The sequence below is a fragment of the Centropristis striata genome, chromosome 2, assembly GCF_030273125.1.
Source record: "Centropristis striata isolate RG_2023a ecotype Rhode Island chromosome 2, C.striata_1.0, whole genome shotgun sequence".
Classification (NCBI taxonomy): domain Eukaryota; kingdom Metazoa; phylum Chordata; class Actinopteri; order Perciformes; family Serranidae; genus Centropristis; species Centropristis striata.
This window is the reverse complement of record NC_081518.1, coordinates 18,150,172-18,173,949: the sequence shown is the minus strand read 5'-3', so window position 1 is coordinate 18,173,949 and position 23,778 is coordinate 18,150,172. Positions and strand designations below refer to the sequence as shown.

The following is a 23,778-nucleotide window of genomic DNA, read 5'->3' as shown; positions in this document are numbered from 1 at the left end:
AAGCTACTGCAACTTTTCCACACTTGAAAAACTGCAACGTCTTCTCAGTGCTTTGCAACGCGACATAGTCTCTTCACAATAAAATCACCAAGCTCTTCCAGTTTATTCCTACGCTGCTTTGCTTTATCATGCATAACAGCCTTGTTTCTCATGTGATCATCTGTCTTTTCTGCATCGGAGTGACTGGTAAGTAAAATCTTTAAGCAGCTTCGCCTATGCCCTTTATGCTTTGTTCGCCTACAGGAATCTAGTTCCTTCCGCAGTTAAACAACAGAATGTCACTTCTAGAAACACTAGAAACTTTTGTTTCCTCCATTATGGTTAGAAGAGCTCCCCCGAAAGCGACCAGCAGCAGATCCCTGTAGCGGTGAGGCTCCTGCAGATGTTATAAAGCAGATAAATGGTGCTGGTGAACGTGGCTCTGGGTTCATACCGGCCGACTTGACATCTCCACTCCACAACCAGATTTCTCCGCGCCGGTCAACAAGCAATTTAGTTCCTCAGCTGACTCGGAGCAAATCTGTTTCTGTCTGCTTGTCAATGCGTGTACTGGTGCACGCGCACCTAGAAAACACGCGTGGAGAGAGACATATACAGTATCAGTCAAGAGTCTTCATATTTATTATTTTCCATTTTGTAGATTAATACTGAATATATAAAAACTATGAAAGAACACATAGCAATTATGTAGTTTTTTTAAAAGTGCTAAACCAGAATACGTTTTATTTTTTAGATTCTTTACAGTAGCCAAATATCGGCCGATATTTGCGTTTTTACTTGTATCGAAATCGGCCGATACGTGCGTGCGTCCGCCGATCAATTAGCCCATATCTCTGAGCCAACACCAGGCAAGGCTCGGTGCAACATCTCCATTCTCTGGTGAGCTGCTGCTGATACAGGAAAAAATAAAAACACATCAAATATGTGGACTCGCTATCCAACTGTTAATATGTTTGGTTTATATTGTGAATAAGTGTTTCTTTTTTTGTTTAAATTGAGACTTGTCTAACATTTGTTATCATTGTGTCATTTTTATCATGTGAGAAAAGGCAATATCGGCTTCAAGAATTGGCCCCAAAAAAAACGGCCCAAAAAAATTGGCAGCACAAATCGGGGATACGTTAAGACTGATGCCTTAAAAAACCCGTATCGATCGACCACTAGTCTGATCTACCTTGTCCGTCAAATAAACCACAAAAAGAGACTAGAACAACATACACATTGTTTGCTCTCCAACTGTTAATATGTTTTGTTTGTTTTGTTGACAAATGTTTCTTTTTTGTTTAAATTGAGACTTGTGTAACATTTGTCATTGTTGTGTCATTTTTATCATGTAAATGGAGGGAGAAAAGGCAATATCGGCTTCAAGAATCGGTCCAAAAAAATCGGTCAAGACTGATGTAAAAATAATCAGTATTGGCCTTAAAAAACCCGTATCGGTCGACCACTACTTCTGTCATTCTCTCAATCAGCTTCACGAGGTAATCACCTGGATTAATAGTTTTTAGTTAACAGGTGTACCTTGTAACTGGAAACAAATACTTGTGTTCCATCCTTTGTGTTCCATCATAGTTTTGGTATCTTTAATATTAATCTCTAATTTAGAAGATTTAATAAAAACAAAGAAAAACCATTAAATGAGAAGGTGTGTTCAAACTTTTGACTGGTGCTGTAAATGTTTATATTTTTAACTGCAGAAGCACAATTATATATATAATATGCTGAAAGCAAAACACAGCAAACTGAAGTCAAACAAGAAACACCAGCTGAATGTAACATCACTCAGTAATATTAACACCATGTAGTGTCCTACTGAACACTAAACATCCTGTTTAAACTGCTCAACACTAAATGATTGACCTGGTGCATCACAACAACAGACACATTGTACAACAGGTTCACTGGTCAGTTAAATAAGATCATTCGCACTTAAAGTGAATAATCTTTCAAAGTGTAACTGTGTCTAACCTCACATGGGATAAAAACAATATTATCGCGATCACTTTGACAGCCCTACTTTATATATAGCCCTATATATCCTTATGTCATTATAACAGAACATCAGGTTTTTTTTGGTTTATTTGACAGACAAAGTAGATTAGATGAAACACTTGTTGCAGAACATGAGCTGCTCATCTGGTATGTGCAGTCCATCTGGTTAACGAGGGTGCATTAACACATTCAATCAATCAATCAGACTTTATTTGTATAGCACTTTTCATACAAGAGAGAAGCAACAAAGTGCTTTACATAAAAAGGAGAAAGTAGTAGAAATAATAATAATAATAATAATAATAACAAAACATAGAAACAAGCATACACCCTCCACCCATCCCCAACCCTCCACCCTGACCCTCCATCCACCATCCCATTAAAAACAAAGCACAAACTGAGGAAGCTCCATCTCAACGTGGAGCAGTGAGGAAACACTGGAGGCAGCTTAGAAATTAATTAGATAGCATACATAAAAAATAAAGTAAGGTAAGACAAAATAAAATATAATAAAGTAAATAATAACAATAAAAAGTTGAAAAAAGATAGATAAAAACAATAAATAAATAAATAATTAATTAAGAGAAGATGTTATAACACTAAGATGCATGAGCAGAAAAATCTCTAAAAATGGTTCAAGTAAAAGCCAAATTAAAAAGATAAGTCTTAAGTTTGCTGTTAAACTTATGAAGCGTCTCTGAGGCCCTCAGGTCTTCAGGGAGGCTGTTTCACAAACGTGGACCACGGTGAGAAAACGACGCCTCACCGTGGGTTTTTGTTTTAACTTTTGGTATTATTAAAAGGCCACTCCCAGAAGACCTGAGGGTCCTCGAGGGTTCATAGGATAAAAGTATATCAGATAAATAGGCTGGACTAAGACCATTAAGAGATTTTTAGACCAACATTGACATTTCGCAATGCACCCGCGTCCAGTGTGAACCCAAAGAGCCAAGGAGCGTGAGAGCACACATTTCAGTCTGTTCACAGAACCGGTACAGAATGCTATGTATGACCATTGGCCTCTGTTTGATGGTTACTGTCTTTTTCCACAGCCCAGTCTGAGCTGGAGACAGACGAAGTGGTGCCCACACTGCTGTCGGGGCAGGAGGCGCACCTGTCTTCCGGCCAAAGTGTCCGTGCACTGTGGCGCCGTGTTCAGCGCTCCCTGGACCCCCTGAGGGGAGGACACTCCGACCCGGATAACTTAATTCTATCACTGCCCGCTTTCGGAAGGAGCCTGTATTTAAATCTGACGTGGGACAGCGCGTTTCTCTCGAGGGACTTTGTTGTTGAGGAGAGGTCCGGAGACAACACCACAGTGATGGACTTATCCATGAACCAGCTCTGCTTTTATTCCGGCTTCATTATCAACCACACAGATTCTCTGGCATCATTGAGCACCTGTGGCGGCCTGGTAAATCCATCTTACTTTTTTTGGCTTGTTGATTAATTCATGTCATTTAATGAAAGTACTTTAAATGTACTCCACATCATTAAATGTAATACTGAAGACAGGTTGGATTACAGCAGCTGGTCTGGCAGGGACTCTTCAGTAGCCACCTCTCTATTGTGTGTGTGTGTGTAGAAGTTAGTGAGGTACAGATTTCTTCTATTCTATTCTAGTCTATTATAGAGACTATTGCATCGACGCATCTATCTATCTATCTATCTATCTATCTATCTATCTATCTATCTATCTATCTATCTATCTATCTATCTATCTATCTATCTATCTATATATATATATAACAAAGTGTATATATTTCATAAAATATACATCAATAAAATGAAATAGATGTGTGTGTGTGTGTGTGTGTGTGTGTGACAAATCAATGACAAATATACAATTCATTAAGTAAATACAGTGGCTTGCAAAAGTATTCATCCCCCTTGGATGTTTCACCCTTTTGTTGCTTTTACACATGAAATCATGGTCGATATAATTTGGCCTTTTTAAAAAGAATTTGCAAAAAAACCCTCTTTAATATCAAAGTGAAAACAGATTTTTACAAAATAGTATAAATGAATTAAAAATCTATAAGTTAAAATAAATGATTGCATAAGTATTCATCCCCTTTAAAGTAACTGACCTAATTCAACAAAGTTCCAGCTAGTTGATGCAGCAGAGTCACAGTTAGTGAAATGGAGATCACCTGAGTACAGTTGATGTGTGTCAAGTGATCGTAGTATAAAAGAACATGTGTCTGGGAGGTCCAGTCTCTGGTTCATCACTATTCCTGCTACAATTGTACCATGAAGATAAAAGAACACTTCTAGTTACTCAGAGAAAAGATCTTTGAACAGTAGAAGTCAGGAGATGACTACAAAAAAAAAATTTAAACTCACTGGACATCACAAAGAGTTAAACCATCATTAAGAAATGGAAGCAGTATGGCACTTGTTTAAATCTGCTTAGAGATGGCCGTCCTCACAATGTGAGTGACCTGACAAGAGAAGAAGACTGGAGAGGGTGGTCACTAAGACACCTAGGACCACTCTGCAGGAGTTATAAGCTTCAGTGGCTCAAATGGGAGAGACTGTACATACAACAACTGTTGCCTGGTTCTTCACCAGTCGGAGCTGTACGAGACAGAAAAAAAGCTCATCAAATCTCGCCTGGAATTCACCCAAATGCATGTGGGAGACTCCAGGGTCAATTGGAAGAAGGTTCTATGGTCTGATGAGTCAATAACTGACCTTTTTGGCTATCAGACTAGACACTATGTTTGGCGAACACCAACCACTGCACATCACCACATACTCACCATCTCCAGCGTGAAGCATGGTGGTGGCAGCATCATGCACTGGGGATGCTCCTCAGCAGCAGGTCCTGGAAGGCTGCAGGACCAGTCTTCTTCTTGTCAGGTCACTCAGATTGTGAGGACGTCCATCTCTAGGCAGATTTAAACAAGGTCCATACTCCTTCCATTTCTTAATGATGGTTTAACTGAACTCTTTGTGATGTCCAGTGAGTTTAATTTTTTTTTTGTAGTCATCTCCTGGCTTATACTTTTCAAAGATCTTTTCTCTGAGTTACTAGAAGTGTTCTTTTGTCTTCATGGTACAATTGTAGCAGGAATAGTGATGAACCAGAGACTGGACCTCCCAGACACGTTTTTATACTACGATCACTTGACACACATCAACTGTACTCAGGTGATCTCCATTTCACTAACTGTGACTCTGCTGCATCAACTAGCTGGAACTTTGTTGAATCAGGTCAGTTACTTTAAAGGGGATGAATACTTATGCAATCATTTATTTTAACTTACAGATTTTTAATTAATTTATACTATTTTGTAAAAATCTGTTTTCACTTTGATATTGAAGAGGGTTTTTTTGCAAATTCTTTTTAAAAAGGCCAAATTATATCATGATTTCATGTGTAAAAGCAACAAAAGGGTCAAACATCCAAGGGGTATGAATACTTTTGCAAGCCACTGTATAGTCAATAAAGAGACAGCAAAAATATATCAATATCAATCCAATATGTCATATGTAATATTATGTAAAATAAACAACATGGAGTAGAGGAGTGAATGAAGCGGCTGACAGCTGCTCTATATGTTGTCTAGTTTTCTCACATATCTTGCTGCTTCTGATACTATGTTCACCAAGTATATGCTGTATTTAGTCTTCTCAGAGAGGGAAGCAGACTTTACATTTCATTTTTGCAGAGAACTTTGTTCTGATGTCTTGGTATGTACTACAGTGTAGTAAGAAGTGCTGCTCTGTCTCCATCTCTCTTTGTGGACAGAGCTGACACAGCCGGCCTTCTGGAGGCAGCCAGGTGTGTCTGTGGTGGCCGGTCTCTACGGCTCAGTGATCACGGAGTCTGGACCTAGTCAAAGTCTTTGGCCGCGTTCAGACTGCCAGCCAAAATCCGATTTTTAGCCCATCCAGATTGGAACTGGATGGCTCTTTTGAAGTCTGGACAGTCACAAATCACATGAAATCCGATTTTTGCAAACTGGACCGAAACCACCTTCGGGAGGTAGTTTCAGATCGCATCGGGACAGATGCGTCTCAGTCTGAACAGCTCAGACCGGTTTTGACTGTCCGTGACGTCACTCTACGCGGCACGCGTAGCGCGGAGACGAGGTGTCCACCGGCAGCCGCGCCCGACTCATACGGGCCCGACGGGGGGTCCATCCGCCCGGTTTCTCCCCTGGTGCGTCTGAGATGTTCTGCACCTCTACTGGACAGTGATAAGGCCAATATACTGAGGTGACCTGCCTCCCTCATGTTTGTTGTTGTTGTTCTTGTCGCTGTCGCAATAATATGACGTCTGATGCCGTTACGACGACAGACGCTCTGCCATTACTATAGCAACCTGTCAGATCAGTCAATAATGTGGCCCAGTCTGAACAGAGCCATATCCGATTTGGACACTTGCTAACAGTGTGGACAGTCAGCCCTAAAAATCTGATTTGAATCAGATTCGCCTGCAGTCTGAACGCAGCCTTAGTCACTTTCCCATCAGCCACAGTGCTCAGATATTTTAACACAGTGTATTCTCTGATCAGAGCTGAGTAGCATTTGAGTTTGTTTTGTGTTTTTGTGGTAGATGTCCAATAGTTAACATAATGTTCTTTTTCTTTCTCTATGATTTAGTTTGTCCTGATTGTGTCAGGGCTAGGGCTGCACAATTAATCAAATTTTAATCGTGATCACGATTTTGGCCGCCACGATTAAATTAACCTGATCGTCAGCTATATTTCCATTTTAAAATGCGGCTCTCCTGCATATCTAATAAAGCCACACCTGTAGTCCACCAACCACCAGGGGGTAGGGTAATTTTTCTCCCCTGTAAAAAGCTGGTTGCTGATTGGATAGAATGCTAAGCAGGATGTAACGTAGTACTCGACGTCACAACAACACGCGCCATTTGTAAAAGCCGGCGAAGCAGTGTTGCCAACTGAGCGACTTTGTTGCTATATTTAGTGACTTTTCAGACCTCATTAGCAACTATTTTTTTTAAAAAGTGACTGGCAACAAATCCAGCGACTTTTTCTGGTGTCATTGGAGACTCCTTCTTACTCTTCTTAACGAGTCGCGGGGGCTGGCGACTTGTTAAGAACTGGGGATTTCCACACTCGGCCGTTCTGCGCCTGGTGGAAATCCCCAGTAAGAACGAGTCCAAGCGGCACAGTCCTCCTGCAGCAGTCTCTCCCAGCTGCAGAGCCGGAGGGGATGTTAACCCCTTAGCGTCCAGTCTGCAAATTGCTAATAGGCTAACAGTTAGCTCTGTAGCAGTACAGTGTGTATGTGCTGCTGCTGCAGGAGGTGTTCACTTGGCGATCTCTGTTTGTTTACAACAAGCACCGGACACTCTGTGCACACGCTAAAAACTGTTCCTATTGTTTGTTTAAAAGTAGTGCAATAAAAATACAGATGTTTGATGAATAATTGTGATTACAATATTGATCAAAATAATTGCGATTATCATTTTGGCCATAATAATGCAGCCCTAGTCATGGCTGTCCTGAGATGAGCTGAGCCTCAGCACCAGCTGGCTGAGGGGACTCTCTATGTTCTCCTCCTGGTAATGGAGAGCTTTGTGATGGTAGGAGCTGGGGTCACTCGTTTCCAGGTGTTTGTAGAATTTGATTGCTCTTATTTTGCATCCTAATTAAAAGGGGGAATTGGTCTAGCTCAGCTCGACAGTATCCGGTGCTTGTTGTAAACAAACAGAGATCGCTAAGTGAACACCTCCTGCAGCAGCAGCACATACACACTGTACTGCTACAGAGCTAACTGTTAGCCTGTTAGCAAGACTGTGCTGATTCGATTCGTTCTTACTCTTCTTAACGAGCCGCCGGCCCCTGCCACTTCATTCTGGCTGCTTGCTGCTTCCCCTCCCTCTCCTCCTCTTCTTCTTTTCATTTTACTGCCCCACAGGTAACAAATAGGAGTTTGAATAACTCACAAATCTTGCAAGACTGATTTTTAAAGCGACGAGAAATATTGTCGAGTTTAATCTCATGAGATGTCACGGCACGAGATCTCGTCACACACCTAGTATTTATGTTCACTTAAATAAACGGTTTCAATAAAACTATTTGTGACATGTCACATTTGACTTTGACTGAACATTTGCTCTCACTTTGCGATAAAAATATCAAGATATATATCGTATATATATATCGTATATCGATATTCAGCCTAAATATATCGGGATATGACTTTTGGTCCATATTGCCCAGCCATATGGTTGAAGATTTTTTGATGGATAGAAAGCCTTTCTTCCTTTGTCTCTGAGATCATTAAAAGCCAGAATTAAGTTTCCTTTGGAGGTTATTTTTAGTCCCAAATATGTGTGAGCGTGTCTGTGTTCTATGTGGGTAGAGGCCAGTGAGAACCTGTACGGGTTTCTCTGACACTTGGGTTATTTTTGGAAGACCATAAATCTTGTCTTTTCCAGATTGATTGTCAGGGCCCAGGTCTGACTCTAGTTTTGCAGATGATCCAATTGCTGTTGTAATGCCGCTTTAGATTTTTTTCTGTGCCAGAGAGGGTGACACCAGGGATCTCTGATTGTGCTAGTGATTTTGCCAGTTCATCAATATAAATGTTAAACAGAGTGGGACTGAGACTGCAGCCCTTTTCACTCGTCTATTTTGGGGGAAGAAAATTGTTTCCCTATTGCCAATTTTCACAGCAGATTTATTATTTGTATACATTGCTTTAATAATATCATAAGTTTTCCCCCTACACCTTTTTCAATTAATATTAGGAACAAACCGTCATGCCAAATTGAGTCAAATGCTTTTTTGAAAGGAGTTTTAAAGTGTGCTACAAGGTTCGATTTAACAATAATATTCAAATAGTTTCCAGTGAATATCAATGTTCAATGTGTATGTGCTGGATGATGTGGCACCTTATGAAAAACCTTAAAATAAAAAATATATAAAATAACTATTTCTGTCTCTTCATATCTCAATGTACATCCACGTATTACCCAATATAGGCTTTGTATATTAACACTATGCAAGATTATTACACCTCATTGTACATCCCACTTTCACACACAACCTCATTTGGTCATAATTGAAAAATCTACTTAATCTCCCACTATAAGAATACATACTTCCTACGGCCACTGCACTAGTTTTAAAAAATACATAAACAAGTAAAACTCAATAAATGTTAAAGGAAAAAGCTCAAGCTTCTTGATGATCAAGACTTTAGTATTTCAACTGTGAATTGTTAAATGAACATTTTTAAATATTAAATTTTATATTTTATTTATATTTCTGACTCTTGTAAATTTGCACGTTCCATTTTTTAATATTGTCATGCTTGCACTTTGATAGTTTTTTGATTCAACATTTGTCGCTTTATAATAAAAATAAAATCATAAAAGTGCAAAAACCTTTGGTTTCTTTATTATTGTAGTTTCCGTCAACCGTACTCTTAAGTCATTATAGGGACTACGCAGTATTTCCACATAATTTAATTTTATACTTCTACTCCACTACATTTTTAGCCAATATTTTCCAAAATGTCTATGCTTCTGCACTCTGCTTCTGTAATAACCTGCTGCAGGTAGGCTGGCCTGTTCTTGTCATACCCAACAAAGATTCCCTTCTCACACCTTGAGTGAAGTTTTTTTTCATTGTCTTTATAAACACAACACACCGATCCAACGATTGCATCCTGGAAAGGATAGGTCATCTTCCTGCCAGCATGAACTAGGGTGCCGAGGCAGGTGCTGCCATTTGGCACAACGGGCAGCCCATGCTGTGCAATCAGTGTGCAGTCATGAGTTGATCTCAAAAAGTGAACAACTAATCAAGGCTCATTTTCCCAATGATGCAAGATCTTTCACGACAGAGCAGTGGCTAAGCCAAAATCAAACCGATCCACTGGAGCCTACCTTAGCCCTTAGCTGGACATCCTTGGCAACCAGTACCAACTCACTGATAATACAGCATTGGCTATGAGGACAGCATATAAGGCTTCGGCCAGTCAGTATTGACCTACACGTTCCATTGTGCCATTTACAAAATCTGCCAATGTGCCCATCAAGCAGGTCTTCCGTCATGCCTGGGAACTGGGGGAGAATGAGCTTAACCACGTCAGCAGGGTATTCCTTCCTCCGTTATTTACCAGTCTCTGTAGAAGGTGCAGACCAAAAGTACAAGCTTCACATCTTCTGTGTCGCTTCTGAACATGTTCTGCCTTGTTTGCCTTTTTACACAACCACTCCTTATCCGCATCATTAAGTTCTTCCCTGCTCCCTGACATTGAAACTGCCTATCAGCTCCAGTGACAAGGCATGGATTGTTTGCCAACTGTACAGACACAGCTCTTACTTTGGATGGCTTGTAAAGAAAAGTTGTTTGCTGGGATTCCAACTGTCACATGTTTTCACATGCTGTAATGTTCCATTTCAAGTAGGGTTGGACAATTGATCAGAGTCTCCTTTCTGAAAAGGCTGAGCAGTGGTCATACCTCGATAATGGGCAATCTGTGGCCTAGAGGTTAGGCATCAGGCTTGTAACTGTAGAGTTGGCGGTTCGAATGCTTACAGGTCTAGGACTGAAGTGCCCTTGAGCAAGGCACCCACAGGTCCCTGGGCGCAGTAATGTGCTGCCCACTGCTCCTTCTGGTGTGTTCACTTGTGTGTAAAAAAGGATGGGTTAAATGCAGAGGTTGAATTTCCCCATTGTGGGATTAATAAAGTAATCTTCTAATTGGAACACCTCCCACAGTTTCCTTTTTTTAAAGATGGTAACCACCACTCGGTGGTCCCCGACCTCCGAGACACAAAAGATGCGTGTCAACCAAGACAGCCCCACAGGGTCCATTGCTTTCAGCATCTCAGGATGAATCTAGTAGGGGTGTGCATTGGCACTGCCCTCACAATTCGATTCGATTACGATTCACCAGGTAACGATTCAATTCAGTTCGATTCTACGATGCATTGCGATGCAACACAATTATACTGCACACAACAAGGGACAGTTTTCGTCAGTCATGAGGCAATACAAGCAGTCAGATAGGCCTAACAACAATAGATTTTATTGGCTGCTATGTGTGTATCATCACTCTCCTGTATCTTTGACATAAATGTAACTAAATAAAATTATTATTATTAATTATCCTTCGCTATGAAACATGCCACCGATCGTGTGATCCTCTTTGCTCTCTCAGAGTTGTGTGGCAACGTTGACACTGGTTGACACTGGTTGACACTAGCGACTCGTCAATTCTTGGCTGGGATGTGTCAACTTTTTGTGTTGCTGTTGAATGCCAACTCAGGATGCCAGTGATCAACATGGTTCGTGAAGTTAGTTGTATTGCCAACATGCTTGATTTTAGTGTGGCAAGTTTTACACACCGCATAAGTCTTGTCTAGATTTCCATTAACTTCATAAAATCCGAAATGTGCCCAGATGTCCCCCTTCCAAACTTTGGGTCCTTTTTCAATTACCCGTCTATCGCTGTCATCTCCCTCCACCTCAGCCATCTTGATTGTTGTTGTTATGATGCTGTTGAATTTCATCATTTTAGGGGCAAGGCCATTTGGCCTTCCTGTTCACACTTATTTTAAGGGCACAAAGGCCACATGACAGGGCATAAAGGCCGTTTGGTTAAATTACGCTGGTTTTACCTTTCAGATTAATACCTTAATATTCTCATTCACCAAGAAACATTAATGCACAATATATTAAATATATTAGAAAGGACCTTTTTGGAAAATGACAAATTAACCTGTTTTGAAAAGACGGCAAATGGATATATTTTAAAAAGATGGCAAAATGAATCTCCTGCCTGAGTTCATCTTAGAGTAAGGAAAGAGAAATGCCTCCTTCTGCCATAAAAAAGGAACCTGCTGAGGTGAAATTTACATCAGCTAAATGTCGAGCCCTTGTCCCTGAGCTAGGGAAGACATTAGCGATATCCCAACTAGCTAGCTATCGCTAGTTTTCATGACGCAAACATGTAACGTTAACGAGTCGACTTTAGATAGGTAATTACCATTGTATTAGCCTATCAATAGTACTTTCTATAAAAATGTAAATGTTAAGTTCTGTCAAATACTACCACACAGTTCAGTCACAACATATCAAAACAGCTTGTCCTGCTAGCTTACCTGTGCTGCGCATCAACACATGGCTCATTTGAATATTCAAATGAGCCATGTGTTGATGTGCACACGTCTGGAAGGACAGGGAGTGAGTCGGGTTAGCATTGTGTTTACTGGAACTTTGACAGGGGCGCAAAGGCCACCTTGGCCGTAAATTGAACATTTTTTCACAGGGCATCAAGGCCAGAGTGTGGGGCATCGTGAAATTCCCACCCTGGCCCCCACAACTTTCCACTGGAGGCCAGGAAATAAACATAATCGATTATGGCACTTTGCCGCATCGATGCTGAATCGTGCATGCCCCACATTGCGATGCATCGCCGAATCGATTATTGTTGACACCACTAGAATCTAGCCCTATTGTAGACCTAAAGTCCCCTGTGTCTCCAAATCAGTCTCCAGACTTCCATACGAGATTGTCTCAAACCTGTCAGTCTGTCTGTTAACGAATGAAGCATCTTCATCAATTAGTCTCCAGACATGGATGCACAGTGAGAAAATGGAATGCATTTTGGTGAAACTGATAAAGGAGATCATTAAAGAGATTTGAAAAGCTAACTTGCCAGTATATACATAAAAAACAGGTTTAAACCCAACTAAAGTATTTAATGAAGAAATTCAGTGCAAAGTGAACCGAACAGGTTCAAGTGCAATTAAAGATATTTTTTCCATCCATACAATGACTATGTTTACATGCAAGTACACAAATACAGAGTAATCATATGAAGACAAATTTGATTTAACGACACTTGGCTATAATTCCCATGAGCAGATTTCTTGGCTGAAGGCATGCTGTTGAACAATAAGGCCTTGAAAACAGGTCCAACAGTTCAAATTAAGCATTCTCAAAACTTTTCAACGTGTTTACAAACCCTGTAACTGGTGATTTAAAACAAAAATCATAAAATAATATTCCCCTTAAAATATTCATCATTCACATCAAAATTTCTGAATTTGTAATCTGTAAAGTTTGTTCCTTCCAGAGTTCCAGTCAAGCAGTACTAATGCAAAGCAGTGTGTCAATTCGCCTGTAATAATTTTCTGTTTAGACCTGGGTATTCAAGCCAGAATCACTGAACAACTCACCTCTGCCATAATCAATATGCATTTAGGATGGAAAAGCTTTCATGAACTGGCTGAGAGCAGGAACTTTATTGTATTTAATCATTTGGTGATATTGACAAAGAAAAAAGATACATAAAAAACAATTAAAATTCTACTTTTCTTTACTTGAATTCTTCCTCGTGGGAAGAAACATTCTTTCATCATCTACGTCTCTGTTATGTACACAGACTGGGCTTATCCAGATCGGGGACGACAGCCTATTCATTCAGCCGGTGGGTGAAAATGGCCCCTCACAATCTTTCTCTGGACTAAAACACCGCCTGCACCGACACCGACGTGACAAGACCAGCTCTGCTCCGGATGCTGACCAGCCTGACTATTGTGGGACTGTACAAGGTGAGTAACACTAAGAGCTCAACTTGATTGCACAGAAAATGGAATTACAATCACACTGACTGACAGATTTGCTTACTGCTGACTTGCACACTACAACTGATGCAGTAGGACATCCTGGTTCTTTTACATACTGCATTCGACATTATGTATTTGCACAGACTAAATCTTTTTTGACATAGTAAATACATTGTAGCATGGGTCAGAGTACTCAAAGTATGGAAATGAAACGTAATGAAATTACAGTGTACCCTCTTCTCAGTCATCTAGTACCAAATCTAGTGTACCAATGCTTCGTGAGCTTCTGCTTGGGACTTTTGGGCAGCAGAATCAGAGTACTTATACCAGCTTGTCGGGTGCTACGTTTACGCCACGAGTTTTCAAATGCTCAAAGGAATTCAGTCCGCCCTTTGACTGTCATAATACATAGCTTGCAATAACTTCCTTCTCGGCTGGCTTCTCAAACTGGGTGCAGAGGTCCTCCAGTCATCTTGGAACGTTGTAAGCAGACAAAGACAGATAAAAGTGCCCGCTTTGCCCATAAAATGTACAATCCGATTACATCACAGACTTTCAAATTGGAAAAATGTATAATTTATAGGAAAATGTATAAAAACATAAAACCTTCTTAGATCAAAACTTCATAATAAAACGCAACTTAATTGATCAGTAATTACAGGTACCCTGTCAGACAAACATCTCTTTTACCATGGGGACAATGCTTTCTGGGCTGCAGAAGGGATTTTTCTGGGAATACTGCCAGTGGTTTTGCATCAAGACTGAGGGGTGTCACCCTTTCAAATTCTTATTATGCATCTGTGGGATATTGTATCTTTAGATCAGGCAAGCAATCTGGAATGTCGCTGTTGAACCATATCCCCTGGAGATCGTAATGTTGGGGTCCATAATCCATTTATGAGTGGTGATCTGCAATAGTAACTTTCCTCCATTTTGCTCTCCAGAGGCCGAGGCAAAGAGAATTGGAGAGGTGTATTCTGTTCACCTTTTATTACTGAAGTCACACGGTCTCAACCTCTTATACATTGCTTTGTATGGTGGCCACTAAGGACTACGAGTATGGTGTTGACTGGGCGTGGTGCGTTTAGGTGCACCTCATAGATACAGGAGAATAGATACTGAAAAGCAATACAGAATACCTAATTGTTTTACTGTATTGGGTTGTATAGCATTGTATTTTCATACCTCAAATTGTCACCTGGTGCTTTTATTGGTGCTTTCCTTCACATAAATGATCATTTTATCATAATTTCCAATATAATTTGTTGCTGAAGAGGCACAAATATCGTGTTACGTGTCATAGACAACCAGACAAGCCTTCTGCAAGCAAGGAGTGTTCAAACCAAGCAGCAACCTCCGGTGCTGATCTGTGAAGCACATGCAGAAGTGCCAAAAACTGCAATTCTTTGGACTGGCCACTTGAGGCTGGCTACAGGAGGGAGCACATCAGACTGACCCTCATAAAATGCCCAATGTCCATTTCAAAACGGCTTCAGAGACTCCCATCATTAGGAAGCAAGGCCTGGACTCGGAAGACCTCAAAATCTACCGCCTGATCTCCAACCTTCCTTTCCTTTGTAAAATCTTGGAAAGAGCAGTCGCCGCCCAACTCCATCTTCACATGTCCAACCATGAGCTCCACGAACCCCTTCAATCTGGATTCAGAACACACAATAGCACGGAAACAGCACTCATCAAAATCACTAACAACCTCCTCATCGCAGCAGACTCAGGCAATATCACCATCCTCCTCGAACTTTCTGCCGCCATCCTTACAGTCTCCCACACTATCCTCCTCAACCGACTATGTGACCCCCTAGGCCTCACTGGTACAGCTCTCTCCTGATTTCACTCCTATCTCAACTACAGGAAACAGTTTGTCAACAAAAGAGACTCCTCCTCCACCCCTGCCCCGGTTATTCAAGGTGTCCCACAAGGATCTGTGCTGGGACCCTTCCTCTTCACTGTATACATGCTCCCCCTCAGTCAGATCATCCATCAGCATGGCCTCAAATTCCACTCCTAGGCTGATGACACTCAGCTCTACATAAGACACCAAACATCCCGTAACATCCCATTTGGACTACTGCAGGGTTTCCGAAAAAAGCCCTGGACAGACTCAAGTATGTCCAGAACATATCAGCACATAACCCCCACCCTCATCCACCTCCACTGGCTCCCCATCAAGTCTCACATTGACTACAAAATACTCCTGCTTACATACAAAACCCTCCATTCCCTTGCTCCCCAGTACCTAACTGATCTACTCAACTACCATGACCCAGTCACGCTACGGACACACATTTTTCACAAACACACATAATGATAAAGACAAAATCAAACTACTAGTTTGGAAGATAACATACTCCACAGTGGGATTAAAGTTGGTGCCAGATAGTCTCAGTGGTAGAAAGAAAGAAAGTAACGCATCGGGACTGAAATTGAAGTGTTTCACAGACTGGATGGACGTGGGGAAGATGAAGGGACACATTTTGACTGAGCTATGATAGCCATTTATGGAGAATGATTATCCAAATGGTACGGTGCGGGCGGCTGTGGACAAGTTGGTAGAGTGGTCTCAGGTCTGTGTTCATCGGTGTGTGAATGAATTCCCAATGGTGGCAGGTGGCACCGTAGAAAAGCACTATGTAACTGCAGGTCCATTTACCATTTACCAAATGTTCACATTGGGCAGTAAATATGTATTGTCATCTTGTTGGTTCTTTGAGATATTGAAGGTTTAAAGGTCAGTGGTCAGGGAAACAGATGAACGCAGCATCAGCAGCAAATTGGGATTCAGTATCTTGCCCAAGGATACTTCAACATGTAGGCTGCCTTTGTCAGGAATGGAACTGCCAATATGTGGATTACCACTCTACCAACTGAGCCACAGCCATGTAGAAGAAACGGGTAGGATTCTGAAAATATTTGGAGCAAGAAATAGGCAGCAAATGCTACAAATACAAAAGTAACTTGTACAATACAACCATACTAGTGTGAAAAAAGCTACTGCAATAAAAAAAATTCCTGTGTGTGACTTTAAACGTTGGCATAGTGTTGCTAACCTTGGTCTTCCTGTCTGCCTGTTTGTGGTAGGGAAGAAGAAGGTGACGATGTCAAAAGGTCGCAGGACAAGAAAAGCCATTCGCCTGCCCGAAGCATTCACCGTGGAGACGGTGGTGGTGGCAGACTCTGACATGGTGCAGTACCACGGTGCTGCGGTGGCACAGAGGTTCTTGCTGACAGTCATGAATATGGTAAGAATCCTTCTGACTCCCCTTCCCAAGGGTTTATGAAGTCAAACTTGAAATGTTGTCTCTGTGTAGAATCGGTCCTGTTATAAAGTAATCAATCAACAGACTAAGGCATGTAAACAAGATCCCCCACCTAAAAAACAGAATAGGTTGTTTGTTTGTCAATACCACCTATAAAAACCCATCGTGTCAAAACAACCCATATGAGCATTCTGCGTTTTGTGGTATAGAGCGGATGCTGCTCAGATGCTGTTTCACAATAAAACACAGTAAAAATATGTCTACTACTATTGATCTGGCCTTTATGGCAGAGTGACCAGACGAAAGCCTCTCAGTGAACGACACAAGAAAGCACCTAAATGATACTCAGACGGTCAGAAACAAGATTCAAGATGAAACAGTTTGGCCACAATTCTAAGCGTCATGTCTGGAGGAAACTAGGCACTGCTCATCACCTGCCCAAACCATCCAAACGGTGAAGTATGATGGTGGCAGCATGATGCTTTCCGCACCATGGGTAACCTCTGCCACCAGTATGATTGTGTGTGTGAAGGGGTGAATGAGCGATGGCAAGATGGCGCCTGTGGTGGCTAGCCGTCAGCCTCATCCCCCTCGTCTGCTCAGTATATTGTTTGCAGTTACCCTACTGCTATGTGTATTTTGCCAAGATGTCTCCACTTTGATTGTTTATAATCTCCAGGCTCTTTTTAACATTAAGGCTCTCAGTGAGTCCCTGTTATTGTCAAAGTCCAGACTGGGAAAGCAACACAGTCTCCCACCTGTGTTTGGTGAAATACCTGCGCACCTCCTGTGTTTTCTGTGCACTCTTCCTCGGAAAATGCGCTTCAGAAGACGCGGAAAACGAGGAGGTGTGATCGTGAAATTTAAGGTTTACCTGGTGACTTCTGTTCTAATCCACGACGGACGATATTTCCCCGCGGTGCCGCGCGCACTGCATATTAGGGGCTGTTGGATCTGTCCTGTCCTCCCTGAGCTATTGACCACTCCAAATAATAAGGGGGAGTAAAGAGAAAAAGAGAAAAAAACTGACCATTGTAACTAACTGTACATATAACATAACATAAACTACAAAGTACACACATATCTAGACATAATAGTGATTAGTAAAGACACAAAACATGAATAACAGCAAGAAAAGACAAGAGATGAACAGAAGCAGAAAAGACATTGGTAATTTTGAGGGGTTTATGAGAGTTTTGTGTTTCGGAAAAATTGTCCATCGATAAACAGTCTGTCAACTACCAGTGATGCACGTTTGTTGTTTTTTCCGGTTTTCTTTTAAGACTGGGTACAGTAATTTCCATTCTTTGTTTATTGCTTGTGGGTATTGGTCGTTCAGTCCAAATGCTGTGCCTTTGATTTCTGTGTGTTTGTTATGATCGGCCATCCTCTCGCTGATGGTTTGCTGATGAGTGGTCAATCAGTTTTGGATTAATGCTTCTGTCTAGGGTGTTTTTTATGGGATGTCTGAGAATATGAGGTTGACGCGCAAGTAGCAGGTTTGTATGTCCAGAATTGTTTCTTTCATCAGTTTGTTTTCTTTGGTGATAGAATGCATTTGCTCTTTGAGGAAGCAGCAGTTTGTAATTACTGGTTTGACTGTTGTAGAGTAAGGGTGTTGTTATGGGTGCATTCCAGGCTATTGCACAAGTCTTCTTTGTGTTATATTATATGAGAAGGTCCACTTTCTTGTTGATGCTACTACACAAACCTTGATTTCAGTGGTTTGTAGATCATCTGTGTCGGTCGAAGAGTCTCTTTTTCCTTTTGGATGGGTTGGCTTGATCCAGGTCCATGTTGCCGTGGTAATGGTGGTTGATGGAAATTTAGAGATGCTTAAAATTATCCATTTTTTTTTTCGAGTTGGTAGCAGTAGTTGGACTTCGGACGTGGTCTGATATGAGATAGCCATATATATATATATATATTAGTGATCGATCGATACGGGTTTTTTTTAAGGCCGATACCGATTATTTTGACATCAGTCTTAACCGATCCCCGATATGTACTGCCGATTTTTTTGGGCCAATTCTTGAAGCTGATATTGCATTTACATGATAAAAATGACACAATGATAATAAATGTTAAACAAGTCTTAATTTAAACAAGAAAAGCTCCACATGACAAAGATCCACATATTTGATGTGTTTTCCTTTTTTCTGGTATCAGCAGCAGCTCACCAGAGAATGGCAGATGTTGCACCGAGCCTTGCCTGCTGTTGGCTCAGTGAAATGGGCTCATTGATCAGCGAACGCACGCACGTATCGGCCGATGTCGATACAAGTAAAAAAACACAAATATCGGCGGACCTCTAATTTAAATATTTTTTAACTTGTTTTGCTGTTACTACTTTGCTCCTCAGCAATAGGCCACTGCCATATTGGATGTCAACCCTGATGTCTCTTGCGACTCTTGCGATACTTGCACTCACTGCATCGGCCTCCACATGCTAACCTTGTAGCCAAAACCATCTGATACAACTCTTGTATACCTTAATATGATGGAGAACATCATGTGGACTGTTTACATTAATGTCAAAGTTTTGGTTGAAGTTGAAGAGAGTTTTTGTAATATTTAAATTAAGTAGTAAGGCTCTTGTGGTATTAGAGAAATATAACATGTTCTTTCACCAGTGTCTATAGCAATTACACAAGTTTAACCGGTGATAAAAAAAATAATAATAATAAAAAAAAAAGTCAATTTAGCACCCTGACTATGAAAATGTAATCATTTGCTTCGGGTAATAAATAGTGACTGTAAGCAACACAAGACATTACTGTACTTTCCATTTGTCTATTTACTTGTCTATACTGTGCTACATGCTACATATTACATTAACTGTAAGCTAACATTATAAATCACTTTCCAAACACAGCATTGTGTCTCTGGCTTGTGTCTCATTTTTTAAAGGATATCATCGTAAAAGTGGACTTTAAAGATTTGCTTGATACACCTTTGCTTATCTGTCTGTATCCACCTTTTCTTCACTGCTATTGAAATTTGTAATGGTGCCCTGTCTCTTGCAGGTCTACAACATGTTTCGCCACCAAAGTCTGGGAGCCCGGATCAACATTCGTATCACCAAACTGGTGTTGCTTCACAGCCGCCCAGTAAGCCTGACATATCCCCCTTTTTGACCCCATTTACCTCTGTCAACCCTAACTACCTGCATATTACATGGCTGATGCTCACCCATGTGTGTGTGTGTTTCTGCATGTGTGTGTGTGTGTTTCTGCGTGTGTGTGTGTGTGTGAGAGAGAGAGAAAGAGAGTTCTTTTTTCTCCTGCTTTGTGCTGTGAACTCCAAAATAAGCGAGCTTTCCTGTACAGAGACTCTAAGTAATTTGTTGTAATTGTTTTTTTGGAAGTAATTCAGGGCACACTATGGTCCCCAGGCAGTTGTGAAAGCTTCTCAGTTCCTAACAAAATGATTTGATTGCAATTTTGGAGCAAAGAAAAAGAAAACGTGTTGTGGTGCTTGGGGACAGGGCTGGGCAACACAGCTGTTAAGTTCTGTCTACTTTGTGACCACAACTCTGCCCAAACTTGAAAAACTGCTTGATCAACCGTTGAAGGATGCAAAGGACATCTCAATTATTTTTATTCTTTCATCTTTATTTTCTTCTTATGGTTTTGGGTTTGATGGTTTAAACAGAACGATGGAATAGAATGGGATGGAATAGGTTGATAACCTTCAATATAAACGGAAAAGACATGCATTAGTCTCAAAAATTCCAATGAACATTTAACTAAACAGTTTTCCTATAGAATAAATGTTACCGTTACTTGATTTTCAAACAAACAGTCATTCAAATTAACCTAGTCAATGATTAAAGTAATGACATACATACTTAAAGAAACATCATATGTAACCATGAGTTTCACATAAAGATCCAACAAAACACATAAGCTTAAATTAGCATAACCAAAATTATCCAGCTTAAACTGCATTTTACTAACTAATTCAATCAAACAGTCATGGAAACGCATGACCTCAACACATCATCCACATTCAGTGTTTTTTTCCTACCAGTTGCATCGTCAGACTGATCAGGAGCTGTGGTCATGCCTTGTTTCAGGGGCAGGTGAGAGAGCTAAGCTAACTGAGCTACATTCAAACATTTCATGCCACCCTTTCCAGTGGGTGGGCAGGTGAATATGGTCCCACTAGGAGCACTTCCTGAGAGTTTGGGTTCCACCCACATGAATTGGGATTTGACACAACAATAGCCGATATATCATATTGTGGTATTTTAGGCTATATTGGACAAACAAAATATATCTTGATATTTTTAAATCAACTCAAAAGAAAATGAGGAAATTGAACCTTGTGATCAATCACTAGTACTCTCTGCAACATGCATCTGCTTCAAAACATTCATGTTTATATGCATTAGTAGTTTATAATGAAATTTTTATATGTAATGTAATGTAATATTTAACTTTAACATGCCTCTTCTGCATCACTTTAAGTAGGAAATGTTTTAATTTATGTAAAGGAAAGACTGGATAAAAGTTCCAAGTAACAATTGAAGGTATAAAAATACACCTAATGCAGTAAAGCCTTCAGGTATTCTGCATTGTGTTCCAATATCTGTTCTCCTGTATTTACACGGTGCACATGAATGCACCCTTTGCTCGTAGTCGTATGCGGCCATGGTGGAAAGCAATGTATATGAAGTTGAGATGGCGTGAACACAGTAATTAAACAGTGGACAGAAACACAAACAAAGTGAGTGGTTTAGAAATTGCGGCGCTGAATTTTAAGGCCCCCACACACCGCCCCGACGGGACCCGGCGCTGACAAGCTCTTGTGTGGACTGTGTCCGACGATTCTGTCGCCTCTCGTCGGACACAGTCGGGTGGATAAAAGCAGTGAAACACATCGCCACGACAACTGCCGACTACACAGCAGCCTGTATGTTCTGCGCTTGTACGAGATGCAAGAAGTCTCCCTAACAACGGTAATGACTGTAATCCAAAAATGAAAACAGGAAATGACGTAATGGAGAAACCATAGAAGAAGTAGATAGAAGTAACCATGGAGATTAAAAGCAAAGTGCACACAGCATTAAGCTTGTTATTAGTTTTGAGAAGACGTTTTAGTCGTTTTGGAAAACAAAGCTTCACTGCAAAATGGTCACTCCAGCTGAGCTGATGGTCGCGTTGTCTGCTCTTGGACTCGTTCTTGCCTGAAGATAGCAATTAATTAATCGTGTCCACCCCTCCCACAAATCGCGCTGATTTGCTAGAGCACCGCCAGTCAGATCCGCCCATAGCTAGCACACAGCCAATCAGAGGACCCGACGAGTCTACTCTCCCAATGATCAACGATCCCTGATTGTGCATGTCGAATCGGGCCCGACAAGGCCCGACAACTTCCCTGCTTCCCCGACACAGATGAACACACCAAATAGACGCGTAACCAATAATGTAATAAAGTATAACATTAATGGGAGGTTATTACATTATCAGGTTAGCCTTCATTTTGCAAGTCCTGATAATGTATTATTCCCCAATATTGTAATAATTTAACAGCAGACCACCGATTCCTTAGATTCAAGTGGTGATACTGTGTAGGCAACTCTAGCTCAAGAGCTCTAGCGCCATCAACAGGTCAAAGTTGAATCTTTATTAACTTTTGATGGGGTTTTCGGCCATATTGGATTTCCTGCCATCTTTGATTTGATCAAAAACCTTCCATTAATGTTATACTTTATTACATTATTGATAAAAAGTGTATTACATTATTGGGAAATGCACTTTATTACATTATCGGGGTTATTACATTATCGGGAATTTATTACATTATCAGGTTCTACATGGTCTCCTAACTGTCTCTTAATGAAAACCTTCTCTTTTCTTTTCTCCGCACCTGACTTCATCAGGAGGAGGGGGGGGGGGGGGGGTCAGCCATAATAATCATACATTATTATTGTGGGCCAAACCATATTCTACATTGGTGGAAATTAAAGGTTTTGAAAGAATAATGATGATTGAGATAGTACCGTGATGATGGTTTGCAGAAACAAAATGAATGTGTGATATAGATGCTGCTAATAGCCTAATCTCTCATTGACTAATGCCAAATGAGAGGTGGCATAAGCACACATATGGATATTCGAACTGATGTCTTAGGGCGATTCTACATCAATTTAAAGCTTACTGTGGGTATTTAAATGCGCCCAGCTCAACAGTGATTGGGATTTTTAGAAGAGAATCAGGTGTACATCCAGTTTTATTTATCTGACACACAGAATTGGTGTGTATATTTTTGTCTTTATGCATTTTTGGGGTTATATATCTGGCCCCTGCTCTCTTATTCTTGTCATTTCTTTCTTTTGTTGTCGTTTGGCATGTCTCTACTGAACATGTAAACAAAATGAATTTCTCTAGATGCTTTCATGCTAGTAAGTAGGGCTGGGCAATATGGACCAAAAGTCATACCCTGATATATTTAGGCTGAATATCGATATATGATATATATCCTGATATTTTTATCGCAAAATGAGAGCAAATGTTCATTCAGTGTCAAAGCCAAATATGAAATGTGACAAGTAGTTTTATTGAAACTGTTTATTTAAGTGAACATAAATACTGTATAACAACAGGAGTACCTTTTTTTAAAAAAAGCTCCATAAAGTGCACATTTAAATAAAAAAATATCTTGTGATATGGTCTAATTCCATATCACTTAAAAAAAATATCGATATATCTTTTATATCGATATATCGCCCAGCCCTACTAGTTAGTTAATTAACCAACTTAACTTTTGGTTTTCAGTTGACTATTTAATACATTTCCATGATGTTGATACATCCCTGTTCACCTTTGCTCAGTATTTTGTCTATACAACCAGATGTATACAAAACTGATGTCATTTCCTTCAGCCTCAGCTTTGTGTTTTTCGCTATTTGGCTATTTTTTTGTATTAAATGTT

At 40.5% G+C, this 23,778-nt stretch overlaps 1 protein-coding gene across 1 annotated transcript in view; it reads left to right on the top strand.

Moving 5' to 3' along the window:
- Positions 1 to 23,778, top strand: part of adamts17 (ADAM metallopeptidase with thrombospondin type 1 motif, 17) — a 77,552-nt gene continuing 53,774 nt past the window's right edge. The window contains 5 exon segments of the mRNA XM_059353846.1: positions 1 to 186; positions 3,045 to 3,406; positions 13,381 to 13,549; positions 16,661 to 16,821; positions 19,866 to 19,949. Coding sequence (XP_059209829.1) covers positions 129 to 186; positions 3,045 to 3,406; positions 13,381 to 13,549; positions 16,661 to 16,821; positions 19,866 to 19,949 — 834 coding nt within the window. The 5' untranslated portion in view covers positions 1 to 128.